Genomic DNA, 17,009 nt, shown 5'->3' with positions numbered 1-17,009 from the left:
TCATTTTCAAATTTTACATTTCAAACTGAATTTTGGTATCTATTTGATGGGGCATATTTTGAAAAATAAATCTCAAATGTCTTTTTCTTTTTCATTTTAATTAAGTGAAAGAATGAGCAGTCTTGAAGAAGAAAATTAAAATGCAAATAGGATTATTGATTACTAATTTCATTTATGAGTCAAACAATGCAGCCACATTCTTAAAATGAAAAAGCATTTCTGAAAATGCTTTTTCATTTGAAATATGGTAACGATTTGCTTCCATATCTTAGATGACAGTAACCAAATCCATAAATAAAAGGAGTTGAGACATAGCAGAGTTAAAAACAGCGGGAGTTTTTCACTTTTTTCATTCTTTAAACATGTTTTACAAGCTTTTAAGTTGCAATTCTTTAAACTGCAGTACTTTCTTCACATCTGTATCGTTGTATGTCCTTGGACCCATAATGACTTCTTTCAATAAATGTAAAAAAACAACCACCAAGCAGCAACTGTTTACACATTCTAAAAAAAAAAAAAACTTCCTATGAGATTTCAATAATTGCACCAGATTTAACTGTTTCCTTTGATAGAATGGGAGATTCTAAGGAAAAACACTTTCATGTATAATGCAGCAAACCAAAAACTGAACTGACCGTGCACTGAGTACTATGTGTTAATTTCCCCCTGCACAATTTTACCATCACAGTCACCATTTCAAGGAATGTCTAGAATCAATTTTGTCACAAGAATGCACAGATTCAATAAATGGAGAATTCTGTGTTTAAATTATGTGCGGGTGGAATAGTTAGTTTAGTTAGTGTTTGTGAGGGGTATCCTTACTGTATAATGCCATGGAAAATCTACATTTTCACATAGATACCTAACAGTACCAGCGAAAGCCACAATGTTGCAAAGTACAGGATGCTGTGAAATACTTCTGCATTTAAGGGATAACTTAAGTCCTTCTGTTCACAGAAGATTGTGGCTGTGGTAGTTGAAGTCTGGCTTTGACTGTTGTCTTTCCCTGTAAAATCTCAATATAGTCACTAGAAGGAGCCAACGAAGACTACATTTTTCACAGTTAGGATGTCTTCAATATTAGCATGAAGTTTTACTGAAAGTTCTTTCCTTGTGTTGAGATCAATATTTTTTAGGAAATGATATGACCTCAAAAGCACTTTTCACACGATACAGTCGAGTCAAGGCTGAGATGCTTTTTATGCTGTCTCTATGTGACCTTAGTAAAGACCATGGCGGCATACGATGCTAAAGAAAACTTGTTGCTGTTACTCCTCACAGCCGATAAGAAAGGTAGTGAGAGAGCTGAGTTTGCAGTAAAAATGCGGTGGAGGTGGGGGTTGGAGCAGCATGCCATCATAACCAAAGACACAGCTGTCTCTTGCTGCTAAGTGTCACAGGAAGTGATTGGCTCGAGTAGCAAATGAGTAAAAGTCTTAGGCAGTGTGAAGAGGAGTTTGTTTTTGTGGCCGTATCACATAGCCATCTTGTGCAAAGGATTAAAGTTAGGAGTAAGGTTAAAGTCTTTACCACACCAAACCCCCAGAGAGATCTGGGTAACTAAACATTCATTATCTGGCCCCCATTTGTTTGGATTTTACTGAGAAACCAACTGGTTTCAGAACTGGCTCTCTTCCAGGATCTCCTCCATGGTCTCCCCAAGCGTCATCTCTCCATCGCTACTAGAAAGACTCTTCCTGGTAAGAAAGTCAAGCCCTGGTGAGTCGTAGCCCTGGAGTCCTTGGCCTTTAAGTTGCCCAAGGACAAGAGGCCCAGCTCCTCCATGCACAGCCACCTGAAGGAGGTGTGGTTGAGCCATTGAAGTGGCACCTTCGCCGTAGGAGTCAAACTGCCGAGAGCGCTGCCTGCGCTGATGTCGAGTACATTTCCAAAGGTGCTTCAGATTTGCTCCTTGAAAACAGGTCCGGACCTTGAAGTGGTTTGTGAACAAAAACAGTTGCCAGCGCTTTTTCAGCTCAGTTTGGACCTACAGGAAAACAGCATCATATTTGTATTGTCCTTACAATTTTACACAATGTTATGAACAGTATTTGCTGCAGGTTTACTTCTGATAAAAAAGTCTGAAATTTTTATGTTCTTATATGCTGCAAGAAATTTCCATAGAGTAGTCCTCCCCCTTAAAACAGCAAAAAGGTCTAACATTTGCAGTACGTTGCAAATTTTCACAAAAAGCAATAAAAACATGTTTCTTCTTCTATATGAGTGGTGATTATCCACTAGTGACAAGTTCTTTCTCCGATTGCATGCACTGAAGAGTGACGTGTGTAGGTGATGGTTCAGATGGATACATGTACTGTTAGACTCAATATAACTATATTTTTATGTAATACTATAAACTGAGCAAACCATACCTCTCCATTAGCAAAACAGTACAGCACAGCAACCAAGAATCCCTGAAAATGCAAGAAGCAAAGCTTAGAGCGTGATTATGTTTGTGAACATAAATCATCATCCTGTGCATAATTCGGATTTTTTTGTATTACCTGGAAGGAACTGAGTGTGAGATTGATAAAATTTCGTGCATAGCGGCTGTTGCCCTCCACACATTCATCTATTAGCACTGTGAAGACCACTTCATGGATTCCCAGCAGAGGAATCAGCACCAGCGTTGCCCTGGCCAAACTGAGGGGTACAGACACAACATACTGGGGCTCATATTAATTATAATGTAGCTAATTCTAATAAATAAGGCAGAAAAAACAGCATTATTCATACTGGCTCTTTCCAAAGACAAATTTCTATGTGCATGGGTTTTGTCTCCTATGTGACCTTTATGCTGACAGTTTATGGGCGTGACATTTAAATTTGTGATGTGGGATTAACATTTTAAAGGCACATTCAAATCAGGAACCTACAAACTTTGGAACTAAATGTCAAAACCCAAGTTGTTCTCTGAGGTCTGGGTTCAGTGGCTTGAGTACCTGTATCTGTAGTCAGTAAATTTCAGCTGATCGGCTTTCAGCTTGGACAACAACAGCATCAGAATTTTGATGAATATGAAGAAAATTACCTACAAAACACATTAATTGTACATTTAAATGCATTGCACTGGAACAATAGTCTGAGTTGACCAATAACAGCAAATTGTGCATGTAAAATGCCTTATTAGTAATAATACAGTAAATATCAGTTATGCTTATGACTATAGCTGCTTCATCACATCGTCACATGCTTCTCCTTAATAGCAACCATGAAATGCATTATTGGATCAGAAAAATATGTCTTTGATATCAGTTTCTGCATCCAACTTGACCACACAATGGTTGTTAAAAATCTGAATGCCTGAGCAGAGGAACATCCCTTACCAGTACTGATAAAGTAATCGGGCCTCGTATTATCCACCAGAACCATCTGTTCATGATTGACCAGCACCTAAAGAGGGAAAGAAGTGACATATGTTAACAGAGAGCATGTTTATCAGTTTAAAGAGACATTTATATTCATCCATGTATACTCACCCTGTATTTTCATATAGAATCTTAACCACTGTCCATGGAGTCACAAACAGGACTGGGGTTCCTGGAAAGTGACAGATACTGTTTTCCCAGACTACATAAGCATTTTAGTCAGTATTCCTTAGGTTCAAATTATTTTTTTAAAACTTATTTTATTTATACATTAAACAGATTGTTTTGATTGTTTTTAAGTGAGCTGAAGTTAAAATCAGTAAGAGTCGTTTCAGTAATTTTGCAGAAATGACTGGTATGGCTTCATTAAGCAACTGATAGCTCATTTCAAAAATAGAGAGCGAGTCTGCAATGTAGATTGCATAATTTGGTCAATTTGCAATGCAAAATAGCCTGGTAAAACTTATTAAATGTCTGTGGAATTAAAATAATTTTATTAAAACAGCACAGCAAGTCTACAACGAAGACGACAAATATAACAAGCACTCTTGAACAAAGTATTCAGCTTGAGAGTTTGCAGACTGAGATATTACTGAGATCTAAAATGCTCAGAGACCTGCTTATGACAAAAGAGGCTTTATACATGTGATGAAAATTCTGTTACAATACAATTTTGTTTGTTTAGCTGTTGAAAATAGTTTGTTCTGTGATGCAGTAGCAATAAAAAAATAAGAAAATGTCTTAAAGGTCCTTAATTGCATCTAGTACATGATCATAAGACTTTCAAGGCATATCATGGTGTATTTTCAGGATGGCTTCTTGGCTAATAAACCAATGAACCCAGGCTGTGAAATCCCAACAACATGCAGTGTTTGGTGATTTTTCATAAGGAGGCCAATAGCACCATTGTACATTATAATATTAATGTAGATAAACATTTTTAAAGCTCCACCATACCTCCATTTCAACCAACCCTTTTGCATTAACAAAGCCTGCTTGACTTACCCCATCCTAGCAGCATGTATTTCTTCAGCAGACACCTCTTGGTTAGCACAGCTGTGAAGAGCAGTGTATGAAGGAAAATGGCCTCCACCAAGAGCCAGAAGTAATTACACGCCACAAAGTACTCCATACACACTTTGGAGAATTTGCACAGTAGTGCTATCTGTTGAGAAATAAGATTAAGCTGAAGCTTTACATAGTGGACACAGGTATGAATGAAACAAAAGTTGTTAAAATAAACCTGCTTATACATGAAAAACAAGGCAACCATGAGAGTACCGCAGAGCTCGGGTAGGAGTTCCATCCAGGGTCGTCCTCGGGTAGGTTGGAATACATGATATGGAGAATTATTTCCTTTAAGATGACGGCCACTGCTCTCAGGATGAATGAGACAAAAAGGTTCATGTGGATGTAGTTTCTGGTGCAGTGGAGCTTCCTGGAAAGCAGATACAGCAGCAGTGGGGATACATTGATCGGAACTTCCTGGGCAACAGCATTAATGAGTGCACTGGTCATTATGTAGAAGGAAATGAAATTTATGAAGCAACGAGTAAGACTGCCTTGTGGTATATAATGTTGTTAGTGATGACTAATCATCTCCATAGTCCTGCAAATCACTCTTTGCAGAGAACCATCTGCCATCCCTCCTAACTCTGCATATATTTGAAGCAAGTAAATGTACAGCATGGGTCTTCAAAAAAACACAGATAGAACTGATATCTTAGACAGGCACACGTCCTTAAAATGCTCCAATCCATTTTCCTGCAAAGGACTTTGGTAGTGAGATGGCTATGTTTCTATAACGTCTGCCCCAGCATTTGTTAAGTTCTCTGTATTCTTAACCTTCAAAGTTGAGCTAAAGGCCCCACTTGTCCATTTAAATCTTTATGACCACCAGAGCCACCCCCCAATATCTACTGAGAACTGACCTCAGGATGCCTATAAGGAGAGTGGCCAGAGTGAGGGAGAACAGCGACAGGGAATAGCCGATGACAGAGATGAGCCTGAGGGCGGAATGGCGAAGCATTTCATCCTCCTGGACACAAAGAAGAGATTTAATTATTAAAAAAAAATCTCTCCAGCTTCTTTTTTCCAATTGTCAGGTCAATGCCATCAAATGGGTTTGTAGAGTCATTTATAAAAACAAATCGAAATTTAAAATGGTAAAAGTTTAAAAATAAAAAAATCCCATTACTTTGTCTTTAAAGTATTGGTCCTCCACACATTCAGAATCATTTCGCCAGGGGTCTGAGGAGTTCTCCATCTGTCTCCAGCTCCCATTCTCTAAGCATTCACGATGTGCCCGCCTGTTGTCATCTGAAGCCACAAAATAAGTTTAAAATCACAGTAAGAAGAAAGTACAATTCCTTTTAATGCTAGGGTTTTACATGTATTCTACGTATCTAGATATTTTGGGGGTGTACTCAGTTTGTCAAAGACAAACTGGGTTCATCTCTGTCTAACAGACGTGTAACTACATCTCGTGAAATAAAAATATGTGAAAATGGCACAATACTCTTCGTCAAAGTAAAGTCTGTTTCACAAAGTACTATCCTGTTGCTGTCAATGTTTGACACTGTTTGGTGAACTAAATGGTAGCTATTAAAATGAGCCCCAGATATGAAGGAGAATGCTTTAAGCTCATCTCCATGTATGATTAACTTTATTTTTAACTTTAAAAAAGGGAAAAAGTGGTTGAGTAGTTGCCAATGTCCAATAATAACCGAATAAAAATTGCCTGATATGCTGGCCTCCAGTCTCAAAAAATGCCTCAAGTGATTATTTACATTGAAAATGGAGGTAAGAGATGATTTCCAGTGTAAAATGTGCTGATAACAAAATGAAAAAGCCTTTTTAGTCTAACCTCAGAGAAAAGTAAGACAATGTGAAAAACAGTAATGTGTTTTTTTATATAAATTGGTAAAATGTTTTTCCTTTTTAAAATTGCTGTCCTCTTATATAAGAAGGTTAATCAAACTGTAGATGGTTTATGCTGCAAGTGTCCTGTTCTGCAGTGACTAGTAGAGGCATAACGACATTTATCTTGGGATATTAAAAACTAAAAAGCCATCATAGTTCTTGTTAAAGTAAAATCTGTCTTGCCAAGTGTTCCCTAGCTGCTGTGTCAGCATGACCTTGCCTGGTACAGTAACTCTGTGCTATTTTCTTGGGCCTGTGATACGAAAGCGAGGGTGTTTGAGACTCTTGTTTTGAATTAAGGAAGAAAACAGTTTACTAATTGACAAAAATGACTGCTTTCCCTGCTGGTTGACAAAACTGAGTTGCAAAACCACAAATGAAGCCTCCACTGATTTTAAATCCTCACGGTTCTAGTATTTTTGGTAACTGGTTGATAAAGCAAATGGTTACTTAGTGACCAATAAGATGTGAACAGTGTGTAGCAGTGTGAGAATACAGCAACTGGCTGTTAGCTGCTAAAGATAGAATATACTTCATTGCTTTCTGTTGGTTCTAAACTTAAAGGGCTATTCTATTGTTTAATTTAGGGAATCAGAAATATATTTGATTATCTATTATTCAAAATCAACACGGAATATAAAATCCTTAAAACACAGTTTGGATTTGTAAAACCTTTATGCTATTTTTGGAATAGGTGGATGTGGTTCGTTTTCCCGAAAACATTGTTGTAATCTTGCCTCATTCACGTGAAACCAGTATCTTGTATCGTCTCATCTTGTAAGGTGGATGTATGTTATACTCCTGCTGTTTCGTAAAGAATGACAGAGTGCAATCTATCGTGTCTAGTTTAATACAGACAATGTATCATTTAACATTTGTTTAACCTTGTAAAGATCAGGTCATTCTTACATTCATAACTGTTAAGGCTGTGTACATTATTTCTACCATGACTCTATACACCTAGGTAACTCCTTTTGGGGGGTTAAGAAGATAGAAGACCAAATAACTTTAGAGTATTAGCTATTTAACTGCTAATGGTAATTTATCAACAGTCACATTAGGATTATCAAGTAAAAGTTTTTATCAAAAAAATACCCCCCCCTCCCCCATAATATCCAAAAGAGCTGGAAATAGAGTGCAGACCACTTTCTTCACACTTTAATGCAATACATTTCTGAAGTAGGAAACCCTGAGTGTGAGCCAATCTAATGCAAACATAGGTCCAAATATAAATTATTTAAAGTTTCAAACATCCATCTGCACTAGCGACACTTATTCCTCAGACTAGCTAGTGTGGTGATAAATGACGGCACACATTCAAAATGAATCAACAGTTAAAGGAATTCATGGAAGCAAAAGTCTAATAAAAGTATCTTTATAGGTAAAATTAGATATTAAACACAACATTACCCTTGGTGATCCATGGTAAAAAAGGAGGACAAGGGACAGACACATTCCCCGGAGATGAATGGGGCCAGCATACAAACAAATCAAAAGTTCCTTTGCAGTAGTTTCCTTAAAAAGAAAAAGAACATTATGTCTACGCAGTTTGTGTGAGATGTATAAATCAGGCTGAATGCTAGTGGACAGAGGCTCACCATTTGCTGGAAACGGAGCAGAAGACAGGGTTCTATTGCAATTCTCCCAGTATTCCATGCGTTTAGAAATGAGACTTTCAAGCAATGAACCTGTCGCTTTCTAGACAGAGCCACAGAAAGGATAAGAAAATTTAATATCAATCCAAGATTTGGTTTCTCAATACTTTATTGGAAAATAACAACTTCCTTTTATGAAGGTTTGCATGAAACCTATATGAATATGTATCTGGATTTATTTTCACTTTCTAAAGATAACAATGTTAAAGATGTTTTAATTTTCATAGTAAATCTTATTAAAAACACAGATAACAATGCTGATTAGTTAGAAAGACTGGAAAATTAACATACAGTCATGCTAGCATTCAGTTTTCCAATAACTAAGGTTGTGTTAGATTGTTTATCTAACACAACCTTAGTGTCCATCTAAAAATGTATCTTGTATTATTCTAGACATGAAGGAATGAAGCTTGTTTTGCAAAAGAAGTGTCCCGTCTATGAAGTATATCTGTTGTTAGTGATTTGGGCCCATTTTGTATAGTGCATGTGCATCAGAATAAGAAGTATAAAATTAATAGTGCGCCACCCCGTCAGGACAGAGTTACAGACAGAATCACTTTAGCTGTTACACTACTACCTCATTTTTTTTTTTTTCCCAAGTATATAATGGAGAATTCAAGGCTTTATAAACAGTTTACATCCCTAAGTGGTCAATATTTACCAGCTGAATTAAAATAGCTCAGGCTGTGGGACTACTCCTTCTTTCTGCTTTGAATTAAGGAAAATTTTCATTTTTATCTTCCTCATATGTCCCTCAGGCAACATTTTTGACCAGTCACAATGCTGAAATGCATCTCTTTGAATGATGAAGGACATTAAAAAAGAGGAAAGGTGATATAAAACTTATACCAGTGCCTAAATCTGTCTCACGACTTTCTTCCAGCCATACTCAAACCTTTTACAGATGTTGCCAAGGAACAAAGCTTTGCTATTTTGTCCCCCAAAAGAAGTCTGAAAGCACAATTTTCAGGTCCTTTTCCACCTGGAAATAATACATATAGATATATTATATTATCAGGATTATAAAAAACTCTATCAGTGATAGTCTACTATGACACTGAAGTTTGCTTGCCTCATTTGTTGTCATTTGTACACATTGTCCTTGATTCCCAGACAGATTCAGCCTCATTCTATACCCCCTTAAGGAAAAATAGAGCAGATAAAGTAACACTAAGTACTGATGAAGATGATGGGCTGTGGGAATTGGCAGGAGAAAGTGGGACTGATGATGAGGAGAATAGGAGGCAGGATGGGGATGATGGAAGTAAGGGTGAAAGAGCAGAGACAGGTATCTCTGGTACAGTGTAAGATAGATGGGCAGAGAGATTTCTACCCTCTTCTTTTATAAAGGGGTATAGAATGAAACTGAATTCATTCTTTAAATGTGGAAATTTTACACAAATAAGACGCATGTCACTGTCATACTAGACCTTTACATGTAGAGTTCAGTTAAGGCCTAAACTTTACTGCAACCAGCATCAAATTCATCTTCAATGAATTGTAAAGATCAAAACAGATTACAATAAGTGAAGAGACAAGAGATTCATTTCAGTGGACTGTCTCAAAATGGTGTAATGTTCTCTATAGGCAACATTCAGTAAGGAAACTCCTTTAAATTCACATTTTTGTAATTCCTTTATATTTGAAATTTGTAATGCATTGAGTGAATATTTTACATGGGGCTATGAAATAAATAATATTCAAATAAAAAAAAATAAAATACATTATATTTTTTTCTCATGCACCCTTATGGCACAACACTGCCATACGGCAGAACACCCCCCAATTTTTATTCTGCCTTTTTCAAAACATAAAAATGCTCCACATATTTTTTCCTCATTGGCTTTATAATGTGTACCACAGTGGGTTAAATCTTGGTGTAAAAACACTCACACACAAGCAGCCTAGTGCGTGGGTATTTATAGTAAATTGTTGTATCAAACTTGTTTCAAGCCTTATAGATATAGATTATTTAAAATAAACATAAAAAACAGTTCCGAAAACATACAGGTGGCCAACTTCGAATGCCTGGACGCTCCTGATTTCCAATATATCACAAAGCATGTTCATCGTTTTGGGACATTTGTGTGTTTTATTTTCTTCTTTTGCACATTGACTGATAACATTCCATAGATTGATTCTGCAGTATATGAATTGGCCCACTTGGTGGGAGTGTTAGATCAGGATGGATTTTAGTGACAGAGGAAATTTTTTCACTTGAATGTAAAATGAAACCTATTTAGACAATTTCTCAGCTATCATTTAAAGAGCAATGCCAACATTATTTTTATACTATTTAACTATGTAAATGAAATTTTTAGCACTTTGAATTGTTGTGATTGACCTGATGTATTTAAAGCCAATTGCTTAAAGTTGCTGTCATATTATGACAAAGCAGTCCTGATTTTCTGTTTCATGTGAGATCAACTGAACTGCACCATCTAAACCTCAAACCTTGAGGCTCACTCCAATTTCTTTGCTGCAAAAAAGTTCTTGTGTAAGCCGATCAATAGAGAGCAATCCGATCCAAAACTCATCGACAAGCAACCTCCCCATTGAAGGAAAAACCAAGACCTGCTTCTCTTCATTATCTTTAAAAAAAAAAAACAGTCACTACGTTAAAAAGAATTCTCCAAAATACGCAAAATTTTATTCAAACTTCTATTTATCTGTGATCTGTTTTTATTACTTCTGACACTCAACTGGAATACTCATAGAAGATTAAGCTGCTTAATTATGAATTAATAACGGAACATCTTTTCGCTGACAAATATACTCTACCATTTGAAAAAAAAAAATTTGAAAAAACCATCACAGGTGTTAAAGAAGATTTCTTTGTGTTTTATCTGTGATAATACAGTTAGCACTATACCTGCTTGTGGAAGACCATAAAAAGCAGAAGAAGTAGGAGTTTGCTCCTCTTGTGCTGGGCTGCCAGCAGGTTTGGCATGATGCTGGAAGTTCACATCGAAACGCTCTTTTGCCGGATCCCACAATTCAAACCTCCTCCACAGACTCGTCAGGCCCCTCGGTCAGTCTAGCTTCAGCTCGGCACATCTTCTCAGCACAGTGGAAGGTCAGGTGTAGTTGAACTTGGATGTTTTTTTCACGTAAATCCTTTAAGAATTTTTTGGGTTACTGATTAGAAAATAATAATCAAAAAACATGATAACTGCTCACTTAACTGCTCACTTAACCTGGTTTCCAATTATGCTTAAAAAATCTTAAAAAAATCTTTCCGATTCAATAAATTTTCCAATGATCCATTTAGTAAATCTTTGAAGGAAATCTGAAACCTCTTGATTGCAGAAGGACTTCATCTTTCCAGGAGGAAGAGGCTGTGAAGGCTGTACTCCCTATAGACTCAGCTCAGCTGAGAGCGCCTGAGATCCTAACAGACAGATAGACCGTCCCACACCGTCATCCCCTAACCAATCAAGAGAAGTTCCTCAGGGAGCTGTCTGTATAACTGGACTAACTGTTTTCTGGGAAAACTGATAACACAGAAGCAAACAATCACCTATACAAGTTTTAACCATTAGAAAAGCATAATACAGCCCACATCTACTAGCAAATACCACCTATACTCTAGAGGAACAGGGAAGACACTGAGCTGAGCCCTTCCCTCTGTTTAACTACCCCACTTGGTTAAGGGGCATCAAACAGCATCTCTGACACTAATGGGGATTGTAATGTAAACCAAATGCAGTGAAGCCAAACAGAGGGAGCAAATAGGGGAGCAAAGAGCAAGAGGTGCCAGCATGGGCCGGATGTCATGCATGAAACCTCTTGCAAATCATTTACACTAGAAACCTTTATTAATTATGCAGTAGTAAATATACAGTGCCTTGCGAAAGTATTCGGCCCCCTCAAACTTTTCAACCTCTTGCCACATTTCAGGCTTCAAACATAAAGATATAAAATTCCAATTTTTTGTGAAGAATCAACAACAAGTGGGACACAATCGTGAAGTGGAATGAAATTTATTGGATGAGTCAAAAATTTTTAACAAATAAAAAACTGAAAAGTGGGGCGTGCAATATTATTCGGCCCCCTTGCGTTAATACTTTGTAGCTCCACCCTTTGCTGCAATTACAGCTGCAAGTCGCTTGGGGTATGTCTCTATCAGTTTTGCACATCAAGAGACTGAAATTCTTGCCCATTCTTCCTTGCAAAACAGCTGGAGTTCAGTGAGGTTGGATGGAGAGCGTTCGTGAACAGCAGTCCTCAGCTCTTTCCACAGATTCTCGATTGGATTCAGGTCTTGACTTTGACTTGGCCATTCCAACACCTGGATACGTTTATTTGTGAACCATTCCATTGTAGATTTGGTTGTATGTTTTGGATCATTGTCTTGTTGGAAGATAAATATCCGTCCCAGTCTCAGGTCTCTTGCAGACTCCAACAGGTTTTCTTCCAGAATGGTCCTGTATTTGGCCCCATCCATCTTCCCATCAATTTTGACCATCTTCCCTGTCCCTGCTGACGAAAAGCAGGCCCAAATGTGGCAAGAGGTTGACCAGTTCAAGGGGGCTGAATACTTTTGCAAGGCACTGTGACATTGTTTGTAAGGAATATTTTTTCCAATAAATAGAGAACTGTCATGTGAAAAAAAGAAGAACACACCATTAACTATTTGTTAAGAAATGTTCACAAATTCATGTCTGAACTTATTTTTTGTCTCCAAAAAATTGCTTAATTGCACTTACATAACAAAAATGTTTACTCGTTAAACAAAAAATATCAACAAAAATGCACTATCCGGCTGAGAACAAATTTAGGACACTCCACTCCTAATTGCGAATCGTACTCCCACAGTATGAGATAACCTCTGTGAGATCCTTCTTTTTTTTGAGAAAAACCCCAAAGGACCAAAAAGTGCAGTCTACTTTACCCCTTCTTTTAGCCTTACTGTTGTGTCTCCAGTCCTGTCTGCAGCCTTGGGTGACCAAACAGGTATTTATATTCCTCCATCACCACTACTTCTTCTCACATGATGGAAATAGTGTTTGACATATTCCTGTTATTTGTAAAATGTACTATTATATCCTATTTGTTCACATTTAAGGTAAGATTATTGTTCTTGTACCATGCCACAAAGCAGTCCACCAGCTCTGTACACAGCCTCTTGTCCATTCCAGTACACACAGCAATTGTGGAGTCAGATGACAGGGCTATGACTATAAGTCAGATGTGTACACAGTGAAAAGGAATGGTGAGAGAACAGTCCCCTGTGGTTCTCCTGTGCTGCTGACCACATGGTAAGACACACAACCCTTTAGTCTCCCAAACTGTTTCTGTGTCTTTTTCTTATGTCATCATAGATGCAGGAAATCATGGAGCCATCCACCTGTCCCTTCTGGAGTTTCTGGAATATAAATCAAGCTAAATTGTTTTAAATACATTGGAGTAATAAAATACCATGATCCTTACTGTGCTGCCTGCTGTGTCCAGTTGAAAGTGGATTTGTAAAAGCAGCATCTCCAACTCCAATTCCAAGACTCCAAATTGCAGGGGATCCTTAAAGGTGCTGTTGCTTACCTAGGTGGTCCAACATGAGTTCTTCCAGGACTTGGATAATGTTGTATGTCGGGGCAACAGGTGTATGTCAGGGCAACCTTCTTAGTGAACTGGAACAAGGCGGGATGCAGAACCCCATATAACTGGTCTGCACAGGCCTTCAGTTCTATGGGGCACAATATGGACCTGCAGTCTTGCTTCATGTCAGTCTATCTAGCTGCCTGTCTACCTGACTTTTAGACAGACAAAAGATGGAGACAAACGGAGCAACAGCATTTCCTGATTTGTTTGAAAAGAAATATGGAGCAGAAGCAGGATCAAAGAAATTGGTGGAAGCTGAAACATTCCATCGATCTAATCTTTCTGCTTGACACCTTTCATGCTTTCCCTGTCTCCCCTTCCTGAATGTTTTTTTTTTTTTTTTGATTTAGTAATTTTTTCAGGTCACTGGTTATCCATGGGTTATTATTGAGGAAATATTGTACTGTTCTGGTGAAGATGGTGTTGTCCACACAGAAATTTAAACAACATGATGATCTGTTTTTCCAGGAGCATGTCTCACAAAGGAGGTGTATGTATCCTCATCATTTCCAAAAAATGAATCCAATGTCAGTTTCCTCTTGTAGAGCAGCTGAAAACTGTTGAAATGCATTGGCAAGTTGTGTCTGTAGTTTGGTGACAACTACATGCAGCATGAGCAACAGCTGATGGTGACATTTATGTACGAAAAGTAACCATTCTCACCTGCTTATCTGTTTGCTTGTTAGTATATATTATTATCTAATTTGTGTTGAATGTTTTAATTATTGTATTGTTACTGTGTTTGTCATTTTTTGTTTTCAAACGGGTCCTTCTTGTAAATGAGATCTTGGATCTCAATGAGACAAGTTATTTAAAAAAGAATAAATAATAAAAACAATATGTGTATAAAATATCTGTAAGTTTCTGGGCTCCTTACAGATCATGCATGTTTAATCTACATTGCTGCACTCTGACCAATGCAGGTTTATCAAAGATCTGCCAGATAGTTATGAAAAGGATATTAAAATATTTCATGGAATTGAGAATGCCAAGCCACAGTCAGATAGACCTGTCAGCCACAGCTGCCATGATGGTTTGGGATGGAAATAAAAACCCACAAATAAGTTAAGGTGACACTCAGGACTCAGAAAAAAGCCTGATGTAGCTGCTCAAGATGTATAATAAAGAGGCTCTTAAAGACAACTGGTTAGAGGTGGGAGAAGAGTCAACAAATCCTATAATGAAATGTACACCATTCCTACTCGCTGATGGTTTCAGGATGTGGGAGTGACACAGGCATAGAGAACTTTGACAAAGTGGATGGCAAGATGAATGCAGCAAGTTATCAGAAAATACTGGAGGAAAATTAAGATTTATCAGCCTGTGATGTACTTGAACATTCTAACCTTAAAATAATCCTGAACACAGGACCAAGTCGACAGTCTTTCATTGGTAATAATGTTAAGGTCTCCTGAACTCAACATCATTGAGCTATCATGATTCTCTGGTGTTAGGAGTTCTGGTTTCCTTGTTCTCTTGTTACTGTTGTCTTTTGCTGTTAATTTTTGTATTTATGTACATTTATATTTTTGTTAGATTTCCCCCATTTTTTGTTTTGTTGCTGTTTTTCTTGTTATTGTTGTAATATGAGCTACAATAACATTTAATTTCCCTCTGGGATAAATCAAATGTTTTTGGATTTGAATTGAATTTTTCTTTTTAGATTAGGTTAATGGTTAATCTTTGTGTTTAGTTATTTATGCTACTATCCTGGATTTCTCTGTGTTCCTGCTATTCTGTGTTAATTACCCTCCCTCCTTCAGTTGCTCTTCATTTCTCCTGATTAGCTTCTCTAGTTTATTCATCAATTCTCCACCCTGCTTCTGTATGTATACCCTCTGGTTTTCATTGCTCTCCAATGGATCCTCCTGTCTACCAGCTCCATGTTCGTTTACCTGCCTGTGTTCCATTGCTCTCTATAGGTTACCAGCTTTATTATTGTTAAGATCCTTTTACTCACAATGCGGCTTCCATGCTCTGGTCTGACCTTTGGTCCAACCAAAATCCAGCTCAATATGACATGGGCCACTTTAGGGACATTTAAAATGTGCAGTTCATGCAAAATGGTCAAAAAATTGCAGGACTTGGAGGTGTTTTGCCAAGAAGAATGAGAAGCTTTACTATTGGAGAAAATGAAGTGCCTCATCCACAACTACCGCAAAAGACTCCAAGTACCAAGTTATTAAAGGAGCAATACCACAGTTGCAGCAACTGTGTTATGTAAACATTTGATGTGGTTCATATGTGTAGTTTCTTATTATTATTTAAAAAGAATAAAAACAATTGTTTGATATGAAATGGCTTCCCTCAACCACTAATCATGATTGAAAGACAAGATTGTGTGTTATTATTTATTTTGTCTAATAAATGATAAAAACATCAGAATTTCTGTCAGGTTATGTTAATGAGTTTTGCGCACCCCTACAGGTGACTGGATTTTCATATACAGTGTTGAACTAGTAACTGTTTAGATAACTTAGTATCTAGAAAACAACCAATGACCTGGGAGAGAAAAAAGTTTGAGGATCAAGTTTCTTTATCAGATTCTCAGATTCAACTACTACTGTCTGTGGCTCTGGCTAAACTCAGTTCATGATATCAGATATAAACATAACAAATCCTCATGACTGCAGGGGAAAATGGAGGGGCAAGGTTACTCGAAAACAATGGCAATATGCTGGAGGTGTGTGAAATGAAGAGAGACACTTATCTGTTTTAAAGTGAAGGAATAAACCTCAGTGATGCATCATGTGGAACTGTAATTTAGCTTTTATTACCCAGTGATAAGGCTTTTAAACTTTCTGGTGGTATAAATGTGACAGAATCCACTAGTGAAAAAATATATGGTAATATATATATGGCAATTACTCGTCAGTAACTGATTAAATTAAATTTCTTCAGTTCAAGAAGCATGACTATATAGTGTGATCACTGGGTCATATATTCTCACTGTATGGTGGAAAAACAGAGATTGAAAATGAGGTTCAGATTAGAGAGAAAATACTGTACATAGATCAAAAACTTCTGTCATAAATTGGAACATTTTAAATAACAGTGAATCTGTCTCAGGCAGACCTATGGCTCCAGGGTGTAGTGATGAACTGATGCTGCATTCAGGATGAGGAAAAAAAGCTGAAGACCCTGTTGGCTGAACATTTCAGGGGTACATGAATCTGGTAGTTAAAGCTCAGTTAGGCAAAGTTAGGAAAAACAAAATGCAGGAACAAACTTAGGGCACAAATACCACATCATTTAAAGTAAATATGAATCATAACGTTGTAAAACAATTCTTTTTCAGAACAATAATATGAATTTAATGACCAGGCAGTGAATTTATTTTAATATTTCTGTGTATAGTCCTAAGTAACAATAACGATTTAATTACTGTTTCACAAATGCCAGAATTATACATTTAGAGTATTTGCTCATCCATCCAAATCATTGACTTGAGTTCCAATCTTGC

At 37.2% G+C, this 17,009-nt stretch overlaps 1 protein-coding gene across 1 annotated transcript; it reads right to left on the bottom strand.

Moving 5' to 3' along the window:
- Positions 1-208: 208 nt before the first annotated feature.
- Positions 209-11,229, bottom strand: LOC124875526 (glucagon-like peptide 2 receptor). The gene is made up of 13 exons (XM_047377741.1): positions 10,818-11,229; positions 7,889-7,988; positions 7,701-7,805; positions 5,566-5,687; positions 5,300-5,406; positions 4,650-4,806; positions 4,374-4,533; positions 3,480-3,540; positions 3,327-3,393; positions 2,943-3,031; positions 2,505-2,643; positions 2,373-2,414; positions 209-1,987 (listed from the first exon to the last, which is right to left on the bottom strand). The coding sequence occupies exons 1-13, from the start codon at positions 10,893-10,895 to the stop codon at positions 1,619-1,621; spliced, it is 1,596 nt and encodes a 531-aa protein (XP_047233697.1). The 5' UTR covers positions 10,896-11,229; the 3' UTR covers positions 209-1,618.
- Positions 11,230-17,009: the final 5,780 nt, after the last annotated feature.

The sequence above is a fragment of the Girardinichthys multiradiatus genome, chromosome 10, assembly GCF_021462225.1.
Source record: "Girardinichthys multiradiatus isolate DD_20200921_A chromosome 10, DD_fGirMul_XY1, whole genome shotgun sequence".
NCBI lineage: Eukaryota > Metazoa > Chordata > Actinopteri > Cyprinodontiformes > Goodeidae > Girardinichthys > Girardinichthys multiradiatus.
Note: the sequence above shows the minus strand (reverse complement) of the source record. Positions and strands in the feature narration are given on the sequence as shown.

Excerpts from the sequence above, each read along its gene's own strand:
- LOC124875526 (XM_047377741.1), bottom strand. The coding sequence starts at position 10,895 with ATGCCAAACCTGCTGGCAGCCCAGCACAAGAGGAGCAAACTCCTACTT. Across the intron at positions 4,534-4,649 it reads ACTCCTACCCGAGCTCTGCG|ATAGCACTACTGTGCAAATT; the intron begins GTACTCTCATGG and ends ATTTCTCAACAG. Across the intron at positions 3,541-4,373 it reads ATACATGCTGCTAGGATGGG|GAACCCCAGTCCTGTTTGTG; the intron begins GTAAGTCAAGCA and ends GTCACTTTCCAG.